Raw genomic sequence first — 25,022 nt, 5'->3', positions numbered from 1 at the left:
GTGTTGCCTTTATATACTCTTTTACTCCACCAGTATCTATCCCACAGCCTGGAAATTGGCTTATATTCAACCATTCCCAAGAAGAACATCCAACTAGTGCCATATTTCACTCACCTCAGTTCTCTCTAAAGTAATGGAAAAAAATCACCAATTCCTAACTTATACACTAATAAATGACTGCCAGTATGGATTTTGTAACTGTTGATGAACAGGAGATCTGCTCACACATGTCATCCATCTCTGGATAAATGCTATGGAGATGTATGTCTAATCTCAAGTCTAATCAAAAACATTTGATATCTTCAAAGTTTTTGACTGGGTCTAGCACAAAGACTTACTAAGTAAACTCCCATTATTTGGTCTGTCTGAGGACTTCTGTAGTTGGATTGCCAGCTTTCTGTGGATGCACACTGTGTGGTGTGAATGATTCCTTATCCTCTAACCATACAACTATTGCTAAAGTTCCAGAAGGTTCTGTCTTCTCACCAACCCTCTTTCTGCTATATATCAATGACCTACTTCAGTTGACCTCCAACCCAATACATAGTTTTGCAGATGACAGCACATTGCACTACTCCCTTTTATTTGATAAACCTTACTCTACACAGTTCACCTCAACCTACAAAACATCAACCACCATCTCCCTCAATTCTGATCTCCAAGCCATCCTCCAATGGGATTCAGATAACCACGTCAATTTCAATGAAACCCAGTTTTTTTCTTATTTCTCATGAAAAAGAACCATTTTCTTCTAGTGTTATTTTTGGCAACATCCCAATTTCTAGAAAATTTGTGATTTCACTTCTTGGAATTACACTGACATCAAACCTCTCCTTGCAAAACACATCACAACCATTGCATCCTCAGCTTCTAAAAAACTAGGGTTTCTCTTTCACTCAAGACGTAATTTCACTCCTTAACAGCTGTTAACCTTATATGAATCGCAAATCCACCCTGATATTGAATACTGCTTTCATATATGGGGTGGGGTCCCTAAAAGTTCCCTCAAAATGCTTGACTCAATACAGAGGAGGGAAATTAGACATTGATGACTAATCTCTTACCAGCTCACTTCTTCCATGTTTGCATAGAGGTTTCTTCAATATGTGTATTCTACAAATATTTCTGTTGAAACTGTTCATCTGAAATAGCATCAATACTTTCCCCATTTAGTACTAAGATAGTAGGGGTGACTGAAACAAAAAAGGCAAAAACTGGTGAGATCTTTCTGAGCAGTTAATACAAAATGTTATATTCAGGCAATGACAATCAAGGAAAAGGAGGAGTAGGCATAGTATTTAACACTAAATATGAGGCTAATCTTCTTGAATGGCAGGCAATCTCAAGTAGAGTGATGTAGGCAAATATGAGAATGGGGAGCTTGACAATGAGACTTATTTGTGCCTATGGTCCCACAGAAGGTTCTAGTATGGTAGAAGTGGAGGAATTTTTTGATGCTTTAGATAAAGCAACTGATACAATAAAAAAGGAAAAGTTGGTCCTTGTTGGAGTTCTAAATAGCAGAGTAGGAAATGATTGTCAGACATTCAAAAATATTTTGGGGAAAATTTGGAGAATAGATCAAAGTAATAATAATGACAAATACCTGTTGGATTTCTGCTCAGGACATGGACTGGTTATTACTAACACAATGTCCCAACATAAAAATGTGCATAAATTTACATGGAGAGAAGAGGCAAGGAATAAGAAAAGTCTCATTGACTGTTATTGTTGATAGTGATGTTTTCTTCCTGCTGCAGGACACCAGAGTGTACAGAGGATTTGGAATTGGAAGTGATCACCATTTAGTCTTGAGCAGGACAAAATTGAATTTCATACTGAAAACAAGACCATATAAGAAAGTTTTAAAGCGAATAAAAGTTGAGCAGCTCTCAGATGTGAACTGTAGACTAAAATACAGAAAGATTATTGAAGAAAAAATGAAAGAGGTTGTGAACAGAAACCGAACCTTGGATATTCAGTGCAAGCCCTGAAGAAAACACTGATTGATTCAGCGAGAGAGGCATGTGGTGAGGTTGTCTGTAAGGATAGAAAAATCAGAACTGCATGGTGGACACAGGAAGTTGAAGAGGCAGTGTAAGAAAAGAAAGCATATCAAAAGTTGCTGGCAAATAAGTCAGGTTGTGCTCTTAGTGAAAACAGAGACAAATGTAATAAAGCTAAACACTGTAAAACTAGCTAAGCAAAAAGTCAATGGAGGACTTTGGTTAGAACATAGAAAATAATAATTATTATTATTATCTAGTCTCCAAGGAGTCAAAAGACTCATTGTGGGAGGACTCAACGTGGGAGGTCCCTCCTAGGAAACACAAAGTCTATCATACCACTCCTTAAACTCATTGACTGTTCTCACTCTCACCACTCTATCAGGCAATGCATTCCACGGTTCAACCATCCTCCATGCATAGAAACCACTCCTCACCCTCTTGCTCACAATTTTCTTTCGTAACTTCCAGGGATTCATCCTTGTCATCACTTCTTCCCACTGTTCAACCAAGCGAAAGAACTACTCAGTGTCAACCCTGTAACCACCTCTCAACAGTTTAAAAGTCTCAATCATATCACCTCTCCATCTTCTATCCACCAAACTCTGCAGTCCACATTTCCTCAGCTGATCCTCATAACTAACATTGTACAGTCCTGCAAGTGTCTTTGTTATCTGCCTCTGTACCTTTCCACAGTTAACTTAGCCCCTTCAAATCCTGGGGGACCAAATCTGAGAACAATTGTCTAAGTGTGGTCTGATCAGGGTGTTATACAACGGAATGATAACTCTTTTATCTCTGCAGGTCAGTGTCCTTCTCATTATTGAAGCAATCCTTTGTGTTATCTTCACCACCTTTGCAATATGTCAATCATAAACCCCAGATCTCTTGTCTCCCCTACTACCTCCAGTATATCTCCTCCAATAGAGTATGTAGTGTCCCAAACCCTCAAGCCCTTACACTTTGCATTAAACTGTACCCCCATTCATTTGCTCATTTGTCTAGCTTATTCAAATCCTCTTGCATGACTACCACATCTGCACTATTACTAATAACCCTTCTCAGCTTCACATCATCCGCAAACAACTGAATATCTCCCTGCAATCCACTGACAATGTCATTGATATAAAGGTTAAACAGTATAGTTCCTAGTATTGAGCCCTGTGGAACCCCACTTGTAACCCTCTGCCTCCTTGAAACTGCCCCACCATTCACAATTCTCTGATATCTATCGGACAGCCAATCCTGAATCCAGTTGACCAACTTGACATCCAAATCCATTTGCTGCAACTTAACCCTTTAATTGCTACGGTAGAGTTATCTCGAGCGTGGAAGAAATGGTGACCTTGCTACGATCGAGTTAACTCGATTTGAACTTATCGATTTGATCTAACCAATTGTGGTTAGACAATTGGTATTCTGGTCCTCTTCTGTATGACTGGCTACATAAAAATGGTACCAATGCATGTGGGACTGTTAGGAAAAACAGGAAAGGGGTTGCCGAAACTGAACAAAAAATTAGACTAAGGACAGGTAGAATTCAGACACACAGATAATGATGGTGGTAAAATGGATTGATAAATGAGAAGTTTTTATGTTGACCACACTTCACACAGACTCTGAAACAATCAGGGAAAGCAGACAGGACAACAAACACACCAATAATGGAATCTGAATGTGTCATGGATTATAATAGGAATATGGGGACTGTGGACAGGATAGACATGATGGTCAGTTCTCTTGAATGTGTGCAAAAAGGCCTTAAAATGGTATAGAAAATTCTTTTTCTTTCTCACTGTTCTCAATTCAAATATTTTGTATAATGTACATACTGGTGAAAATATCACACATGCTAATTTTCAATTGACTCTTATCAGAGAAATTTTTCAAAAGTTCCACATGCCAAGGCCGACCACTACATCTGGACGACCATCACAGGGTGATGAACCCCCCTCAGACTGAGGGAAAGACATTTCCTAATACCTCTGCAACCCACACCCAAGAAAGCAAATCCCACTAGGCATTGTCATGTGTGTTCAAATACTACATTGGGGCAAAGAAAAAGAAAAGAGAGCCGGTATATGTGTGTGCCAAATTTGGCATAGCCTTATGTGTACACCCCTGCTTTCAAAATTACCACACACCACTGAAATATTGAAGTATTTTTGGGGAGGTGTTTCTCACTTGAAGTTGTGTGTGACATTATTTGACATGGAATTCTAATATTTAAAAATGAGAATTTTTGAAAATTTGGATCATCTACAGACAATCTACATCATGAATGGTGAGTTTTTACAACATTTATGTTCATTTTTTCATGATCTTATATAATTATAAACTATTTTATAATTGTGAAAATAACTCAGCAAGGAGGGTCATACTTTTAGTATCTCAGCAACAAAAGGGTTAAATACCAGCTTATCATGTGGCACACTGTCAGATGCCTTCGCTAAATCCAAGAAAATGGCAGTATATGCCTTTCCCTCATCTACTGCTCTTGTAACTTTATTATAAAAGGCTAGCATATTACTAAAACAAGAGTGCCCCCTTACAAATCCATGTCGACTCTCATAGATAACATTACCTTCATCTGCCCAATGTTGTATACGGTCCCTAACTAATTTCTCCAAGATCTTAACAACTACTGATGACACACAAACTAGCCTATAATTAAACACTTCCAGTGTGCTGCCGCCCTTATGCAGTGGCACTATCTTACCTTCCTTCCATTTCCTGGGCACTTTTCCTGTAGCCAGACTTTCATTGAAAAGCCAGGTCAAAGGAGCTGTCATTTCCTTAGCATATTCTCTCAAAACTCGTGGTGAAATACCATCCAGTCCCACAGCTTTACTAACATCCAGAGTACTCAGTATTTGGAACACGTTCTCCTCCTGCACCTCTCAACCTCGAACCTGCATTATCCATCTAGTATTAAAATTTACTCCTCCAGTTTGAAATACACCAATAAAGTGTTCATTGAACAATTCCACCATGTCCTCTTTACACCTGTCCTACATTACACTTGTTACCATTCCCTCTCTCCTACTGTTTCCATTCTCTCCTCTTCTATCATTCCCATAACTCTCTCTCATTCCCTCTCTTCCACTTTTCATCCTATTCTCTCCTCTTCTATCATTCCCATAACTCTCTCTTATTCCCTCTCTTCTGCTGTTCCCATTCTCTCCTCTTCTATCATTCCCATACCTCTCTCATTCCCCTCTCTCTTCTACTGTTCCCATTCTCTCTTCTTCTATTATTCCCTCTCTTTTACTGTTGCCATTCTCTCCTCTTCTATCATTCCCATACCTCCCTCTCATTCCCTCTCCCCTACTGCTTCTATAGTCTCCTATTCTATCATTCCCAAACCCCTCTCTCATTCCCTCTCCCCTACTGCTTCTATACTCTCCTCTTCTATCATTTCCAAACCTCTCTCTCATTCCCTTTCTCCTAATGCTTCTATTCTCATATTTTATCATTCCCAAAACTTTCTCTCATTCCTACTCTGATTCACCTTGCATATATCTCTTCCATTCTCCCAATCTCATCTTTCATACTTCTCATCTCATTCACAAGATATTGCACCTCCTCTTTCAGCTCATCTATCTCTTCCTGCAAGTTAGTCACTCTTACTCACCATTCTTTTACTCAATCAAATCCATCTCCATAAACTTTAGTCTTTCAAGCCTTCCACACTCCCAAGTCTTATTTTCTCATTCATACTTCGCTTGTCATTCTCTCCTATCACTCCACTCGTCTTCCGTTCGTCATTCTCTCCTATCACACAACTCGTCTCCCGACAATCATTTCCCATCCCTGAAGCAGCTAGGTCGGTTATCAATATATCCAATTCATTAATTTTCTTCCACTGTCTGCATTTTGCGCATATACGCACTTCCCCCTTCTCTCACCCGCCACATATCCAACTCCCGGGAAGCATACATGCCGCAATCACTCCATGCCAGAAATTCCTTTATTATATTACATGTAATAGAGTTCTTAAATGGTGGAGGACTCGGTGACACACCATTTATAATTGCAGTTGCGTCTGCCATCATTCCTTACTCCAAGTACGTAACTACTAAACTAATGGCCAAAAAATATATATGAACACTGTATCACGGATATATATATATAAATAAATAAACGCTAAATATAAACATATATATAAACATATATATATATATATATATATATATATATAAATATAATGCTTTAATCAACTGTACTAGATAGCGAAAACTTATCTTCTCTTCCACATAAATATCAAGAAGATGGCAAAATATTCTGGAGGTTGTTGAAGAAGCTCAGAAATGGAGGAAAGAGTGCTGTAAAAGGAATTAGAGATAAAGTGACATGAAAACAGGAGAAAAGGATATCCTTGAAGTATGGAGTAATTACTTTGAAAAATTGCTAAATGAAACAAGCAGTGATGACAGCACAGTGGTAAAAAAACACTGACCAGGCATGAATACATATCCATACTTGAAGTAGAAAAAGCCATCAAAGTCTTGAAATGTGGAAAGGCAGCAGGAGTAGATGATATTTGACCAGAAATGCTCAAGTATGGAGGTATAAAAGTCTTACAGTGGCTGCACTGCATAGTTCAGAAGGCCTGAATAGAGGGACAAATTCCAGATGATTGCAGTAGAGCTGTCGTATTACCGATATATAAAACAGGAAATAAAACTGAATGTAAGAATTACAGAGGTATTTCCCTACTGAGGGTTCCTGGTAAGATGTATTCAAGTATTCTTGAGAAACGGTTGAAAAGGATTGCAAAAAAGAAGCTTAGTGAAGAACAAGCTGGATTAAGGCTTAATAGAGGCTCTCTGAATCAAATTTTCATGTTATGAGAAATAGTTCAGAAACCGTGGGTATATAACAGAGATCTGTATTTAAGTTTTGTAGATCTGGAGAAGGCCTATGACAGGGTACCAAGAGAGAAGCTGTTTAGAGTGGTACAGTTGTATGGTGTCAGTGGAGCATTATATCAAGCAATACTTAGTCTGTATTTGAGTTGTAAGTCAGCAGTTAGAATTGAAAGAAGTACAGGAAGATGGTTTAATGTTAAATCTGGTGTCAGATTTAATATTAAATCTGGCGCAGACTTTGTTTGCTCACACTTGGATAAAGGATTAAACTAAATTTATTATAGTCTAACCAAGTGAAAAATAAACTTTCAACATCTTTCTCTAAATCCAGAGTAATTTAATAAAAAGGTGGCACACCTTTTGGCAACTCCTATAGATAAAGATGACCTCGCTATTGCTTTTGCCTGGCTGCCACTGAAGAGACCTCAATAAAGGTCGAAACTAGTCTGGGTAGTGGCCCTTCCCTTAATGCATAACATTATACATATCCGCAAAGAGACGTGTTTTGCATTATGGGAGATACTGGGATAGGAGAGATGGTAGATTGCTCCACCTTTGCTATGAGCTGCCCGGTGTTGTACTACCTTACCCCAGTCCTGAAGATATTTTCAGGTGCAAACTTTGTTTGCTCTCTCACTTGGATAAAGGATTAAACTAAATATATTATAGTCTATATCACCCGATCAAGTTCTTATTAGCACAGTTTGATAGGTAGCACTGCCATATACCTACAGAAAACGTTTCGTATCGTTATAAGTATTTCTCAGCGAGTATCAGCTGCCGTGTGCTGTAATGGTCAAATCGATCTGCTTTTGAAGAGAAAAAACGAAAAAATGCATTTTTTGCAAAAGTGCACAGGAGTGTGAAAAATAAACTTTCAATAATAAAGATCTGTTTTTAAGTTTTGTAGATCCGGAAAAGGCATATGACAAGGTGCCAAGAGAGAAGCTATTGGAAACCCTACAGTTATATGATGTCAGTGGGGTATTATATCAAGCAACACTTTGTGTTTATTTCAGTTGTGAGGCAGCAGTTAGAATTGAAGAAAGTACAAGAGGTTTAATGTTAAATCTGGTGTCAGACAAGGATATACTTTATCCCCTCTGTTATTTATTATCTATATGGATCACATTATGAAGGAAAGTGGTATTAAACCTGATATCAAAATTGGTGATGTTAATCTCATTAATCGCTTTATGCGGATGATGTTATACTTCTAAATAAATCTGCCACAAGTCTGCAAGATTCCCTGACTTAAAGTGAAAAACTGTTGTAATAGTTATGGTATGAAGGTCAGCATTAAAAAGACAAAGACAATGAAAATATGCAGAAACATTGAAAATATCAACTGCATTGTGAATGGAGAACCTATAGAACAAGTAAAACATTTCAGCTACTTAGGCACAATTTTTAGTGAAGATGGTAAATTAAATATGGAAATCGACAACAGAATCAACAAAGCTGGTAAGGCAGGAAGTCAACTGAATAAATTTATATGGAATAAGAGAAATTAGCCAAAACACTAAATTAACTGTATACAAGACAGGAAGATCTCAGATTTATATAACTTATGGATCTGAGAGCTGGGTCAGAATTAAAACTTTTGCCCAAAGACTAGAGACCGCAGATATGAGAGTACTGAGAAAGATTAGGGGCATAAACAGATGGCATTAATGGCAATATCATATTAAAAATGAGGATATTAGGAAAGAACTTTGACATTGTTAGCATCCGGGAATGTGTTAGGCAGTAGCGGCCGTGAAGTTTTAAGTGGGGGGTGCTGCCTGTACAAAATAATTTTTTAAAAAATTATTTTGTATAGGCAGCACCCCCCACTTAAAACTTCACGGGCCGCCACTGGCGTCAGCAGAGCTAATCTCAGGTGCTATGGTCACTTAAACAGAATGGGAGAGGATAGATTAGCAAAACAAGTGTTCTCTGGCAGGTTGACAGTAAAAAAAAAGACCCAGAAGAAGACCAAGATGTAGGCTGATTGATACAGTAAAATGTGCCTTAGAAGATACAAATATAAGATCTGATAATGTTGGAGTCTTGACAGGTAACAGACTGATTTGGAGGAAAACTATAGATAGGAAGTTAGTAATGATGTAATTTTTTTCATGTAGTACTATTATATCCTGTACCCCCCCCCTCGAGGGTATATATTAGGAATTTGATGATGATGTACTAAGCTCATTGGAACATGTGCAGCTGCTGCTCAACAGACATTCACACGCACCTTGAAACCCACAGAACAAGTTTCTTTTCCTCCTTTATCTCTGAATCTGCTGTATTGCGGAACAGTTTTCCCTCCTGTTGTGTTTTCTGAAGGAATACAACATACAGTCTTTTAAACAAAATATAAAAAGTGTATGGGCTCAACATAAAAGAAAAAAAAAAAAATGTATCATGAAGAGATCAGTGAACTCTGGTGAAGCATACTTACCAGGCCAACAGATTTAAAGAAAAGCCAAACTTCATGCATCCTTTAACCCCAAAGAATACGGGGTTCCCAAAAATTCATAAGGCTGGTATATTCTTATGACAGATAGTCAATGGAATAAGTTTACCTATCTACCTCTTATCTAGGTACCTTTTCACTTTGTTTCTGAAATGTAAAGAGTTCTTGATGAATTCCATACATTTTGTTTAGACATCATTTCGTTGCTCACTAACCTTGTAGATGAAGTTCTAGAGCTCATTGAAGATCTGTTCCATATTGATGTCTCTAAGCTCAGTCATTGTCTTCTCTAATTAAATGGAACGGATAAATTTTTAAACAGCTTTTCGGCCTCATGAGAAGACCTTTGTCTCCACCATGATTCAACCTATTCTTGGAAAATTTTGAAAAAAAAAAAAGATTTGTGATGTCAGCCAATACAAAATCTTCAGTCTGCTGGAGATAATTTAGTGATATGTTAATTCCCCAGTTTTTGAGACTTGTTTTAAGATAATTTAATAAGTCTAATAGAATATAATGGTACAAATTTTGTGTCACCAGACTTACATCATTAGGGGTATTAGCAAAAGTTGTTCAGAAAAGAGACTAGAAACAATTAATTACACATATTGGATGTTATCAGAACCTCACAATTAATTCATACAAATAAATAAATAACCAGAATAAAAACGTTTATTTAATTACCCTATACATGTTTGAACAATGTTAGTTGCTGCTGCCACTCTAAAATTGTCATTAATCTTTCTTCCAAAGTCTTATCTGGCACGGAAAAGAATCTCTTAACGAGGGGTTTTAATTTTGCTTTATCCCCACAGAACATTCCAATAGTCGACATCATAGTACTCATTGAAAATGGAATATGGTGGATTCCAAGAGACTCTGCACACCACATCTGCCTTTAAACTTCAGCTTTGTTACTCAAAACTAAATTATCACCTGAAACATACCAAAATTGGAATTAACAGCTCTTAAAAATTTACAACAAGATAAAAACATAGTAATAGTGAAGGCAGACAAAGGAAATGCAAACGTGGTTATGAATGCATAAGCAAAATTAACATTGTATTAGGCAGTTTTAACACTTGTTCTTATACTAGGATTCCACATGGCATATGCATAATAAAACTAATGAATTGATCAAAAAGATACCTTAATTGGCTTGGCCATAAGAATTTTGAAAAACTTTATCTAAACACCCATTAGTCACAATAATTTATGGGGCACCAAAAATATAGCAAAGATATTCAAGTGTTACATCCAATTGTAGATGGGAGAAATTTCCGAACCTCAAACTTGGCAAAGTATCTGTCAAGCCTGGCAGCTCTGCATATAAGAAAGACAGAATCCTATGTGGAGAATAGCATACATTTTATAGGAAAGGTAAAAGACTTAAATATAGACCTCCTGACATATTAGCAAGTTTAGATGTAATCAATGTTTCACCAGTTTACCTAGGGATGACACAGTGGATTTGCTTGTAAACCTTTTCCACACGAGACACAGACTATTCAAACACTGTATGGACAATTTTTTTCATATTTCAGGACAAATATTGGGAACAAAAGGGATTTGTCATGGGTTCCCCACAATCTCCAGACTGTCCAGGTAAGGTGCAGCTGCACAGGCATCTTCACCATGTTAGGAATGGCCCATTTTTCAGGTAATGACGGTGGCCTGCACCATCCCCCAGCTAGGAAGTAACAATTTCTGATTAATACCTCACCTTGTGGTCCAGATGCCAACTCTGATGTTCTGGACACTAAGAAATGATCATATCGTATCAAAGTAGACATACTGGCTTGAACATTGTCTGGGTCAACAAGATTTGCATTCATAGTTATTCATAGAGCTATGTTCAAGAGGTCGACTACAGTCTCCAAATTATTTGTCACCTTAACAATGAACAGACACACCAAACTAGAACATCCAGAATTGCCTGACTATCCTCCACTTGCACACAAACTGATTCACTAGATCAAAATCAGCGGTACTAAATATCTTTACATTGCTGCTCTACAAGAAACTCGCCATGCCCCACAGGAAAATATTATCATTCTTGGCTGCATTCTTCCCACTGATAAACCTGATGAAAGATATGGCCTGGTGATCTGTGCAGAAGTAAATTTGGAAAGAATCTCTAGACCATTCACAAAGTAACTTTTTTCATTTATATCTGGCTGGACAACTCACTCAGCAATGTATATAAGCCTCTACTTGACTGGCCAAGCCCTGCACCTCCTCAGCCAGCCCATACTGGCATCATCTTGGAGATTTCAACTTGCACAGTATGTTATATGGATACAACAATGACGACAACCCTGCCCTGCCCTGCACTTGACAAGCTGGATGTTAGCAAATAGCCTGCACCTACTCTATGACAGCAGGCATCCCAGAACCTTAAAATCTGGAAGATGAAGATCAGAGACAACTCCTTACCTCTGTTTTACTACCTGATATGGAAAAACTCCTCTCACTTCAACTTATCAAGAACTGCCTCCTTTTCCCCACAGCCAGCACAGACTATGGGGAAAAGATGACCCTGCCTAATAACAATAGGACTTTAATCCTCAGAATAAACAGTTACCCAAGGAACTCTCAGGAAGGCAAACTTGCCAAAATTTACTGAATTCATTGAAAACATCAATATAATTCCACCTACAGTTGATAGCAATGCAAGATTCACTAAACTTCACATAGTATTTGGCAAGAAACACATCCTATGAGGATTCAGAAAAATTCTACACACCATGCTGGTTGACTGAAAGTATTCTTCTGGCAAAATATGAACACCAGAACTGTCTAGATGCTGCCTTCTTAAGGTCTGAATGAAGAAATGAACATTCTCAGCTTTACCAGATCAAATTGCATGGCTTGATCACCTCTCCATCGACTGGGAGGTACCTGCACTCCAAACAGAACTAAAGAAAAAGTAAATCCTAAAACAGTATTGCAAAAATCTTATCAAAAGCTAACCCAGAATTCCCACAGATACCAAAAAAAGAGATCCATCATCTGTACAAAAAAAAATTTATGTCCTACTTCTACAGCAAACTCGAATCCAGTAACTGTAGATGAAATTGTTGCAGCACTTTTAACTAAAACAGGTAAAGTGACTGGTGTTGATGGCATCCTTCCAGACTTTTTTTTACTAATCTTGGCCTAAGAGCAAATCCTAGCTAATTTTTTCTCCTCAATAATAAATGATGAATGGCCCACAAAACCTTTGACACAAATCAAAGATCATAACCTTGTCCAAAATCAATAACCCAATTGTGATGACCCTAATTGCCACCATATATATAACATTATTGTGCACTCCTTGCAAACTTTTTGAAAGGATTATACTGTAGAATTTCTCCATAAATAGAGGCCATCTTACCCAATGAATAAACTGAGTTTAGATCTGTTAGAAGCTGCTAAACCAGGATTAACCAGTCTTTAACCAGTCTTGAACTGAGATACAAGCTGGATACCAAATAAAAGGATTTAAAACAGGTAGTGCTTTTATAGATCTAACATGCCAAAATAATCAACTGCCAAGAGACTCTTAAAATTACTAGAACAAATGTTTTCCAATAGGAAAATAAAGATTCATCTGAATTCACAAAAAAAAGCAGAACATTTATCCTGCAGGACAGATTTCCACAAGGATCTATCCTCTCCCCAGCTTCATTCAACTTGTACATAAATGATATCCCTCCAGCATCTAGTCAAAAGTTTATCCATGCTGATGACATGGTAATCGCCACCGAAGTCTTTCCAAGGCTTGAGGAAACGCTGAGCAAAGAGCTGAGCTCACTACAAAATTACTTTGAAGCCGGGAACTGTCTCCCAATCCCAGTAAAACTGTTGTATCAGCTTTCTACCTAAATAACCACAAGGCTCATTAGAAAACTAAAAAAAAACTTCTGCAACAGGACTCTAATCCATGCAAGTAATCCTTGTTGTCTTGGTGTCACACTTGACCACAGCCTAAACTTACTGAAAACATTTGGAAAAAGCTAAGTTAAAGATATCTGCCAAGAACATCATCATAAACAGGCACCAGTTGAGGTTGTAATACCTCGATTCTGAGAATAGCATCCCTAGCTGTTTTCCCATTTGCGGAATATTATTTACGAGTTTGGTATGGAAGTCTCCACACAATTCTCATTCACACAACTTTACATAACAATGAAAACCATTTCTGGTGCCTTTAAGATCTACTACTCTTCCATGGTTATCTGTTTATTACCATATCACTTCTCCATGCTTCAGAATAGATGAAGCTACCATCAAAGAAAATCAGAAATTATATGTATCTTCCTATACATCAAGATCTCTTTCCATCTCCAGCTTGCTGCCTTACCTCCAGCTCTCCCATATGGTTTATGAAAATACCAGATGATGGTTCCCAGGACTGGTGGAGAAGACTGGAACAAACTACAATCAAGTACCTAATTACAGATCCAACTATCAAACCTCCAGGATTCAATCCACCTTGACACCTATGGAGCAAGTTAAAGTGATTTAGGACCAGACAAGGCTGCTGCCTACTTATTACATCTGTGAGGAACTTCACACTCTTTTGCATGTGTGGTACTATGCATCCTGTCACTGACTGTCCCCCACACTCTTATGGAGACCTCAGGAACTTGCATTTACTCCATCTTTAGAGAATAGTGTTATCAATGGATTAATGGAACTGTCAGTCTGTATATAGTTTTGCTCATTAATTTCTCTATTTTTTCCCATATGCTAAATAAATCACACCTTCCATGTGATTTTATTATTCATACTGTTAAAGTTCCCACAAGCTTTGCTTGGTAATGTTTTTAGTTTATAGTTGCTAACCGTACAGTTATGTTTTTTGTGTTTACCCTGATGAAGCTGTGTTTTTTCACTGTCAGAAATAGTAGGTTAATTTATTTCCCGTAATATATGACTAATAAAAACTCAATTATTTTTATGAAGCAAATGCTATATTTATAAACTCGAGAATTCAAAATAAGTAAACATTACTTTTGAGATGGTTGGCCGAGTGGTTAGCGTATTCACTCTCCAGCCAAAAGGCTGCGGATTCGAATCCTGCTGTGGGCATGGAGGTTTGTGATTGTCTTAAAAAAAAAAAAAAAATACTAGTGGTGGTGGACAGTAGATGGCATTGGTGTAGTTGTCGTTGGCAGATTGAGTGGTGGAGACAGAGAGTTGTAGAGTAGGTACCCTCACTCAGTGAGTCTTTGGACTCCCCAGAGGTGTCACTTAATAATAAACAAAAATTCTATTGCAAAAATTTGAAACTGACATGCCATTTTATATATATATATATATATATATATATATATATATTGACTGGCACTACCATGAGTTGCCTTGGACTTGCACTACTTGCAGGTGCAAACTTGACTTTCTTGTCTGTTTGCTTACTTGGGAAATAGGATTAAAACCAAGTGTATATAAAATTACTTGGTATCTTGAATACATAATATATCCAAGTTAAAAAACTTTCTACAACTTTCTACATACAGGGTGTCCCAAAATTCACGCAAGAAGTAATTTTGATAGAAAACACAGGTTTTTAATTAAAAATTGTAATTTCTTATTGATTCATAAAGTATACAGTATAGGGGTATGCAGGGAATAGCATATCGGGTAAATGGCCTCCACGGCTTTGCTGGCACATACTCACTCTTTTGTCGAAATTTTCCATGGCCGTTTTGCATAAATGTGGCTGAATTTCGTTGATACAGTGCTCAATTTCCTCCTTCAAGGCGTGGGTGGTCGTGGGCTTGTTGGCATAAACCTTAGACATCAAAAAACCTCAAAGAAAAAAGTCCAACGACGTTAAGTCACATGATCTGGGCGGCCAATTCTGATCACCAAACAGGAAATTACACGACCAGGAAATGACTCATGCAGTAATTGAATTGTTTCTCAGGCTGTATGGCATGTGGCACTGTCTTGTTGAAGCCACATGTCGTCCACATCCATATCTTGCAATTTAGGCACAAAAAACTGGATTATCATGTCGCGATAGCGAGCACCATTAACTGTTATTGTCTTACCAGCCGCATTTTCGAAGAAGAATGGACCGATGATGCCTCCAGCCCAAAATCTGCACCAAACAGTGACACATTGTGGATGCATTTGTTTCTCAACAATCACTTGTGGATTTTCTGAACCCCAAATGCGACAATTTTGTCGATTAACGAAGCCATCAAGATGAATATGAGCCTTATCACTGAAGATGATTTTGTTCGAAAAATAAGCATCCACTTGTTGTTGTTCTATAATCCATTCAATGAATTCTCTTCACTATGTTCTTGAGTCAATTGAACTTTGTAAGCATAAAGATGCAAATCTTTCGTGAGAATATGCTGTAGAGAGCTTCTCAAAATACCCAATTCAAGACCACGGTGCCGAATTGATGTTCCTGGACTCTCAGCAACGCTCTCACGAACTGCTTCGATGTTTTCTGTTGAATGACTTGTTGAAGGATGGCCAAAGTGTATAAGATCACGAATTGATCCAGTTTCCTTGAATTTTTTAATTAATCTTTTCACAGTTGATGAAGTTAAATCACTATTCCGACCATATTTTGTATGAAAATTGCGAACTGTAGCTGCCAAACCTTCATTATTTTTAAAATATTACTCAACAATGAAAATGTGTTGTTCTTTTGTGTAGTGTTCCATTTTTAATAACCCTGAACTGTCAACTGTCACGCTGTCTTTTTTTTCTCGTTGGCAACACTTTACCGCACAAATGGCGCTAAATTTAAATCTTGCGTGAATTTTGGGACACCCTTTATATATATGTATATATATATATATATATATTGTATATACTGTAGCTGCCAAACCTTCATTATTTTTAAAATATTACTCAACAATGAAAATGTGTTGTTCTTTTGTGTAGTGTTCCATTTTTAATAACCCTGAACTGTCAACTGTCACGCTGTCTTTTTTTTCTCGTTGGCAACACTTTACCGCACAAATGGCGGTAAAGTGTTGCCAACCCAAATACTTACAAAATATGGGGAAGAGATGGGGTCCTCGCCACATGTTGTAATGCTCATAGTTAATTGTGAGTAACATCATGGTAGTCTACCTCCTGGATAGGAGGTGACACTTGAATGGGATATATATATATATCAATATAAATGAAGGTAAAAATGTGCTCTCTGATGAAAATAGGTCATGTTATGGTCTAGTGCCCTCTTGCTGGATGCTCCATACATGTGAAACACAGCCCAGCATGAAAGTACTAATAATATGCCTTAGGAGTTGCCCATGAGTAATGTGAAGAAGGGGTGGGGGGAACACTGCAAACAAAGAAAGAAAAATAAAACAAATCCTCTTCTTCCTCTCCTATTCCATTTGTCACTTTGGTATCATTAAACTTCTGTAATGAGCCATATAATCTCTTTTCACGTATTTCTCATAAGTGATGCTTTATTTGTCATATGATAGCAAAACATGCATGCAGTTAGGTCTTTAAAAAATGTATTATTGTGTTAAATTTATTTTTATGTAGACTTGTGTTATTTAAATTAATCTTTTATTTTATTTTTAAATACATTTTTAAATTATTTTAATAAATACATAAATTAATTAATACATTAATTAAATACATTAAATTAAATTATTGGGATCACTGAGATGTGGTTGACAGAAGGGGATATAATAATAGGAATAGAAGTAGCAGGGTATAGCATTTTTCGTCAGGATAGGAGGGGAAAGCGTGGTGGTGGGGTACTGCTTATGATAAGTGATGACCTATGTCCTCTAAGAGTGGAGGCTTTGAAAGGAAGTGAGACAAATGATTTTAAGAGCATATGGTGTGAGGTAGAGGTAGGCAAGACAGGATATTTAGTGGGAGTGTTGCTACAGACCAAGGAGCACAGAGGATGGGGACCAGGAGATGTTTAGACAGCTAAGTTTGGCACGTGCAAGAAGAATGATTGTTATGGGGGATTTTAACCACAGTATTGGAGAGAGGAAGATGCATGTAGCAATAGGGGAATGGAATTTCTAGAATTCTTGAGGGACAAATGTCTTAGGCAACATGTAACAGAGGGAACAAGAGGTTCAAGAGTTTTGGATTTGGTTATAGCATCAGAAGTGCTGATAATAAGTGAGATGACATCTCTCCCACCAGTTGGAGAGAGTGACCATATGGTTTTGACTTGGAAAATGAATAGACATGCAGGAGTATCAAAGAGATGGGAACTTATGTGGAATTATAAAGCAGGTGATTATAATAGTCTTAGACGTCAACTTCGGGAAGTTTCATGGAGGGAGGAATTGGAAGGCCAGGATATCATTAGTGCGTGGGAAATTGTGAAAGAATATTTGTTAGCAGCAATGGTAAGTTGTATACCACGAGTGAAGAAGAGGACACAATTTGGAGTAAAGTGGATGACAAACAATATTAAACAGGAACTGCATGCAAAAAAGAGGCTATGTAAGAGATATAAGGAGACAGGTGAAGAGAGGATGCATGAAGAATATAAGACACAGGCCAGAAGAGTGACTAGTGTGGTACGGAAAGCAAAACTGGAATATGAGAGGAGGTTGGCCCTAAGATCCAAAGAAAATCCTAGGGAATTTTTTAGCTATGTGGCCAGTAGGAGGAGAAATGACTGTGGAAGAATGATATTGTGGGATAAAAATGGGAATAGAGTGACTGATGCAGAGGACATAGTGGAATTGTTCAATGAACACTTTATAGGTGTATTTCATCCTAGAGGAGTCAGTTTTAATTCTAGAGGGATAGGGCTGGTTCGAGATTTAGAGGTACAGGAGGAGATTGTGTTTTAGATACTGAGTACTCTGGATGTCAGTAAAGCTTTGGGACTGGATGGTATTTCACCACGAGTTTTGAGAGAATGTGCCAGGGAACTGACAGTGCCTTTAACCTGTCTTTTCAGTGAAAGTCTGGCTTCGGCAAAGGTGCCCAGGGAATTGAAAGAAGGTAAGATAGTGCCATTGCATAAGGGTGGTAACAGACTGGAAGTGTCTAATTATAGGCCAGTCTGTGTATCATCAGTAGTTGTTAAGATCTTGGAGAAAGTAGTGAGGGACCGTATACAACATTGGGCAGATGAGGGTAATGTTATCTGTGAGAGACAACATGGATTTGTGAAAGGGTGCTCTTGTTTTAGCAATATGCTAGCCTTTTATAATAAAGTTACAAGAACATTAGATGAGGGACAGGCATATACTCCATTTTCCTAGACTTAGCAAAGGCATTTGACAGGGTGCCACATGATAAGCTGATATTTAAGTTGCAGCACATGGGTCTGGATGTCAGATTGGTCAACTGGATTCAGGATTGGCTGTCTGATAGGTATCAGAGAGTTGTGTATGGTGGAGCAGTTTCCAGGAGGCAGAGGGTTACAAGTGGGGTCCCACAGGGCTCAGTACTAGGACCTATATTGTTTAACCTTTATATCAATGACATTGCCAGTGGAATGCAAGGGGATATTCAGTTGTTTGCAGATGATGCGAAGCTAGGAAGGATTATTAGTAATAGTGCAGATGTGGTAGCCCTGCAAGAGGATTTGAATAAGCTGGGCAAATGAATGGGGGCTGTTAGTTTAATGCAGCAAAATGTAAGGTCTTGAGGTTTGGGACACATCGATGGGATGCAGCATACTCTGTGGGAGGAGTTTTGCTGAAGGAAGTAGAGGAGACAAGAGATCTGGGGTTGATGGTTGATAGAAACCTGAAGTTTAGGGGACATATTGCAAAGGTGGTGAAGGTAACACAGATGATTGCTGCAATTATGAGAAGGACACTGACCTGCAGAGATAAGAGGGTTATCATTCCGATGTATAAGTCTCTGATTAGACCACACTTGGACTATTGTTCTCAGATTTAGTCTCTAGGATTTGAAGGGGATAAATTAACTGTGGAAAGGATACAAAGACAGATGACAAAGATGGTTTCAGGACTGTACAAGGATAGTTACGAGGATCGGCTGAGGGAATGTGGACTGCAGAGTTTGGTGGATAGAAGAAGGAGAGGTGATATGATTGATACTTTTAAACTGTTGAGAGGTGGTTACAGGGTTGACACTGGGGAGTTCTTTCGCTTGGTCGAACAGCGGGAAGGAATGATGACGAGGCCATCCCTGGAAGTTACGAAAGGAAACTGTGAGCAAGAGGGTGAGGAGTGGTTTCTTTGCGTGGAGGGTGGTTGAGCCGTGGAATGCATTGCCTGATGGAGTGGTGAGAGTGAGAACGGTCAATGAGTTTAAGGAGAGGTATGATAGACTTTGTGTTTCTTAGGGGGGGGATCTCCCCTCGATGAGTCTTGACAGACTTTATGTTCTTAGGAAGGACCTCCCACGATGAGTCTTTTGACTCCATGAAGGCCTGAATAATAATAATAATAATAACATTTTCCCAACCATATAGTTTGGAATACATTCACATATTTTTTATTGAAATAGTTATTTTTATACACAGAATTTATAGAAAGTTTTTTCACTTGATTACAATGTAAATTATACTTTCCAAGAAATTATGTCTTGTTTAATCTTTTACCTGAATCTAAGCAAATGGATTTTGATTTCTGCATTAATTGAGCCTTTGTATTTTTCTGGGTGTGGTTGGTTCCCTGTGATGTGACCTCAAAGGTTGAAACTGGTTTGGGTAGTTGTCCTTCCCATAATGTATAGACATATACATATCCAAAAAGGAAGTGTGCTTTTCATTATGGGACACTGAGGCAATCGATGTAGTCAATAACCTAGTCATGAAGATGCTTCATGTGCAAAGTTTGTTTACACATGCTTAAGTGAAGGATTATATTATCTTGGCATGTGTAATATATGCTGAATTTGTAAAGAGCTCTTTTTAAGGATGAATTTATTGACATTAGAAAGGGATTGCTTTATTACAGTATATTTTGACATATTGAACATTTCATTTATATGTTATTGTGGTCATTTATGTGTTTATTTAATAGATAGTAAAATGCTTGTTGCTGGCATGGGTTGTGGTCATTTATGTGTTTATTTAATAGATAGTAAAATGCTTGTCGCTGGCGTGGGGTGTTGAATCAACAGGAATTGAGGGGTAAGTCTGGATTTTTTTTTGTGCTTAATTATTCATAAAATAATTTAATATATACAGCTTGTATGCATATTATATTTTATAAAGTTATCTATATTATTTTTTATATATGAAATTTATTCATCATATTGGATTGTACTGTCACTTGTATTAGTTCATAAATTAAAATTGGTTTGAAATATATTTCCACTTTTTTGAATCTGTGCATTGGATTGTTACATTTAGAAGAAAATTTAGAAGTGAAATAGTTGAGCAAAGAATGAAATTGCTGATGTGAGTGAAGTAAATAAGGGGCACTAACATTGGCCGAAGTGTGTTAAAATCAAGGTTATCAGAAAAGAACTTGGCATTGTTAGTATTCAAGAATGTATAACAGAGCTAATCTAAGATAGTATGGTCGTGTAGAATGGGGAATGAAAAATGAGTTACATATGTGTGAAGCAATAGTAGCAGGGAAAAAAACCTAGATTGACGACAGATATAGATAGGTAAGAAAAATAAGAGCTGATTAGATATTTGGAAAAATGTTGATCGTAAACTGTTCATAAAATATTGTATTAAACTTAGTAATATCTGGTATAGCCCTTGGCAGGTTATGCACAAAAGATTGCTTATGTAATTTATGTTTTTGTAAAATATAATGCATGATTTTATATATTTGCTTAAAAACATACAAGCAACCTGAAATATTCATTTGTATCATAGGTTAGGTGTTGTAAGAAATGAGATTTAGATTCCCATGGATTGTGATTTTGTTCATTACAAAAAAAAAAAAAAAAAAAAAAAAAAAAGGAAAGTATATGTGACAGTATATGTTTCTTCATATGAAATGGAAGGTAACTTAATTTGCACACAAAATCTTTTAACAAATGACTTACAGTGAAGGGTGTTTGCATGTCTTCCTGTGTTTTAAGGATGATGCAGAGTTGCATTAGTACACTGAGAATATATATCAGTGAGCCACTCAGTTTACTTCATTAATGTATCTAAGAAAAGTAAACAACCTTTGGATTTCACATCTAGTAAATATAATTATTGGTTAAGATTGTTCATTTGTTGCAGGAAGAGAATAAGTTCATTAACAGCTGGATTACAAATTTTTTTTGACATATCTAAGATACACTGAAGCGTGGGGATGATTGGTATTAGAGGCACTACTGTGATACCACTGTGAGGAATGATGGTGGTGGGGGGAGTACTTCCATAGCTGTACCCTTGATCTCTTTATTGCTGATTTTCCATATTAAATTTCTAGAGTGAATAATCAAGTCAGATATGCTGACTGTATCTTTTGGAATTTCTTGAATAATAATATGAAGTCTCAGCCAAAAGGAATGCTGGTAAAGTGCTGATTATATGTGACATTCAAATGTTGATTTCTCAAAGTTGAAATAGGCTTAAAAAATTAAATTTAAAAAAATTTTAAGTGAAAATTCATTTTCCCTAAAAATGTGAATTGATTTATATTATATTGTATAAAGAATTATCTTTTCTGTTTAAATATATAACTATGAAAGAAAGCAGACAGTATTAAATATACTACATTATTTAAATTAAGGGGATATTAAATCCCACATTGTTTTAAAACCGAATAAGAAACTCAAAGATTGGAATCAGAGAGTTTCATGCCGAATATAGTATAGTAAACTATAAAAGTATCGGCGACTACTAGTGTGAGCTAGTAGTCGCCGATACTTTGCATGTAGTCCAAGTACTTAGTACAAACTCAGGCAACTCGTAGCAAAGGTGGTAAAGTTCTGATCGCTATTTTTGGTATTTTCCATAATGTAAAACACAATTCCTAGGAAGCGTATGCTGTTATTACATTATGGTGGGAGGTGAAACCCAGATCGGTTTCAGCCTTTATCGAGGCTTCATCAGTGAGTAGCTAGACCAAATTAATACCAAAGGGTATAGTGAAAAGAACCTATATACTCTGCTATACAAGTTGTCAAAAAGGTGCACCCATTAAGTAATAATGTTTATATCACCTAAATGAAGCCTATTGGCTTTTTTATATTTAAGCAACTTAATGGGTGCACCTTTTTGACAACTCGTATAGCAGAGTATATAAGTTCGTTTCGCTATACCCTTTGGTATTAATTTGGTCTAGCTACTTACTGATGAAGCCTCAATAAAGCCTGAAACTGGTCTGGGTAGTGACCTCCCACCATAATGTAATAACAGCATACATTTCCTAGGAAATGTGTTTTACATTATGGAAAATACCAAGAATAGCCATCAGAACTTACCACCTTTGCTACGAGTTGCCCGAGTTTGTACTACGTACTTGGACTACGTGCATTAGCTCACGCTAATAGTCACCAATACTATTATAGTTTACTATACTATATTTGGAATGAAACTCTCTGATTCCAATCTTTGAGTTTCTTATTCGGTTTTAAAACAATGTGGGATTTAATATCCCCTTAATTTAAATAATGTTTATATCTCCGAAATGAAGCTTATTGGCTCTTTATATTTAAGTAACTTGAATATACTATATTCCAGAATCTGATGTTATTGTTTAGAGCAGAAAACACTTCTAGAGATAGATAACTAAATTTATTTATCTGATTAAATTATTAATAGTATTTATCCTTGATTAACAATGCATCTTCATGAGTACAAAGAAATACACTAAGCATGTGCATCTAAGCACACACACATCCTGTTTGCCTCCCAGTTGCGAGGTAAACATAAGTTGAGTGTGAAATGTGAGATCCTACATTCATTGCTGGTGCCCTCACTGGGTGCACTGATGGATCCACTGAAAATCTCAAATAGGATTCTCCTAGATTTTTGGCAGAGTGAGGCAGCCAAATTTGTTAAACTTGAAGACTTGTTATTGGTGAGGTGGATTATAGAAATAGTTTCTCAGATTTTTATTTGCTTCTGTGTAAAAGGGCAGTTCCCTCCATAGCATCTGATAATCTGTATCCATGGCATAGTCTGGTACTCCACAATGACTGTAGTGTAGCTAACGAACATAACTTCTTTGTTCCTCCAGATGGGTTTTTGCTGTTGATCAAGTTTGTCCAAAGTACAGTCGAACTTGTTTATAATGAGCACCACAGGACAGATGATGGGACGTTCTCATTATAACCATTGCACACTGTGTCAGTGATGAGTTAAATCTATCTTCTATTTCTTTAATTCTCAATACTCAATAAAAGATATATTAAAAAAAAATAGAAGTATTAGAGAGAGAGAAAAATAATATAATTACATATTGGGATATTATTTGTATGAATATGCTTGTATAAAGCAATACACTTAATATTAAACACAATTTATCATCATCATCAATTTCCTGATATGTATTCCCAAGGGGGTGTTCAGGTTACTATGACAGCACTACATGATTATTTTTGCATTATTATTAATCTCCTATAAACAGTTTTCCCCCCAGTCAATCTATTACTTGTGAGCACTCCAATATTGTTATATCTAACATTTCGTGTTTCTAAGACACTTCTGACCAAATCAATCCACTAGACCTTGGTCTGCCTTTGAGTGTTTTTCTTGCCATCTTGACATCAAACACCAGTTTTGCTAACCTTTCTTCACCCATTCTATTTAAGTTCATATCACCTTAGATTAGCTATGCTGACACATTCTTGAATGCTAATAGTGTCAAATTCTTTCTAATATCTTCATTTTTAATATGATTCTGCCATTGATGCCATTGGTTCATTCTTCTAATTTTTCTCAGAACCCTCATATCTGTGATCTCTAGTCTTTGATCAAGTATTTTATTTTTAACCCAACTCTCAGAGGCATAACTTAAAACTGGTTTGAACACTGTCTTGTAAACTGCTAGTTTAGTGTTTTAGCTAATTAGTCTCTTATTCCATATAACTTTTTCGGCTGGCTACCCACCCACCTTACCAGCTTGGCTTATTCTGTTATCTATTTTTAGATATAAATTGCCTTCTTCACTAAAAACTGTGCCTAAATAGCTGAATTATTTTACTTGTTCTATAGGATCTCCATTCAGATGCAGCTAAAGTTTTCTATATTCCTGCCTATTTTCATAGTTTTGGTCTTTTTATTGCTGATTTTCATGCCAAATATGTTACAGCTGTTATTCAGTTTAGTTAAAGAATACTGGAGACATGCACTAGATGTGTTTATATTATTATTACATAACACCTCCAGGGAGTCCAAAGATTCATTGAGGGAGGCCACATGCTCTACAGTTCTCCATTCCCACCATTCCACTAACCATAAACTACCTTCATCATCACTTACATCAGCGCCATCTACTGCCACCACTATTTTCACAGACAATCACAAACATCCATGCCAACAACAGGATTCAAACCTGCAGCTTTTGGCTGGAAAGTGGATATGCTAACCACTCGGCCAACCAGGCCGGCAAGGTTTAGGAGTACAACATCATATAGATAAAGCAAAGAGCTAAGTTTGACATCTCCAATTCTAACATCAGGCATGATGCCACTCTCTTTCATGATATGAACCATATAGATGATGAATAAGAGTGGAGATGATGTGCATCCTTGTCTTATCCATGATTTTATATCAAACCATCTTCCTGTATTTCCTACAATTCTAACTGCTGACTGTCAACTTAAATATAGACTATGTATTGCTCTGCA

General features: G+C 37.0%; 1 protein-coding gene across 1 annotated transcript in view; it reads left to right on the top strand.

Moving 5' to 3' along the window:
- LOC150102843 (uncharacterized) overlaps positions 1-25,022 on the top strand; it is an 836,492-nt gene that overhangs the window by 26,956 nt on the left and 784,514 nt on the right. The window contains exon 2 of the mRNA XM_090397955.1: positions 20,351-20,403. Coding sequence (XP_090254081.1) covers positions 20,351-20,403 — 53 coding nt within the window. The remainder of the gene's footprint in view (positions 1-20,350; positions 20,404-25,022) is intronic.

Source organism: Typopeltis vanoorti, chromosome 9 (genome assembly GCF_054136105.1).
Source record: "Typopeltis vanoorti isolate ZY-2024b chromosome 9, IOZ_Tvanoo_1.0, whole genome shotgun sequence".
NCBI lineage: Eukaryota > Metazoa > Arthropoda > Arachnida > Uropygi > Thelyphonidae > Typopeltis > Typopeltis vanoorti.
Note: the sequence above shows the minus strand (reverse complement) of the source record. Positions and strands in the feature narration are given on the sequence as shown.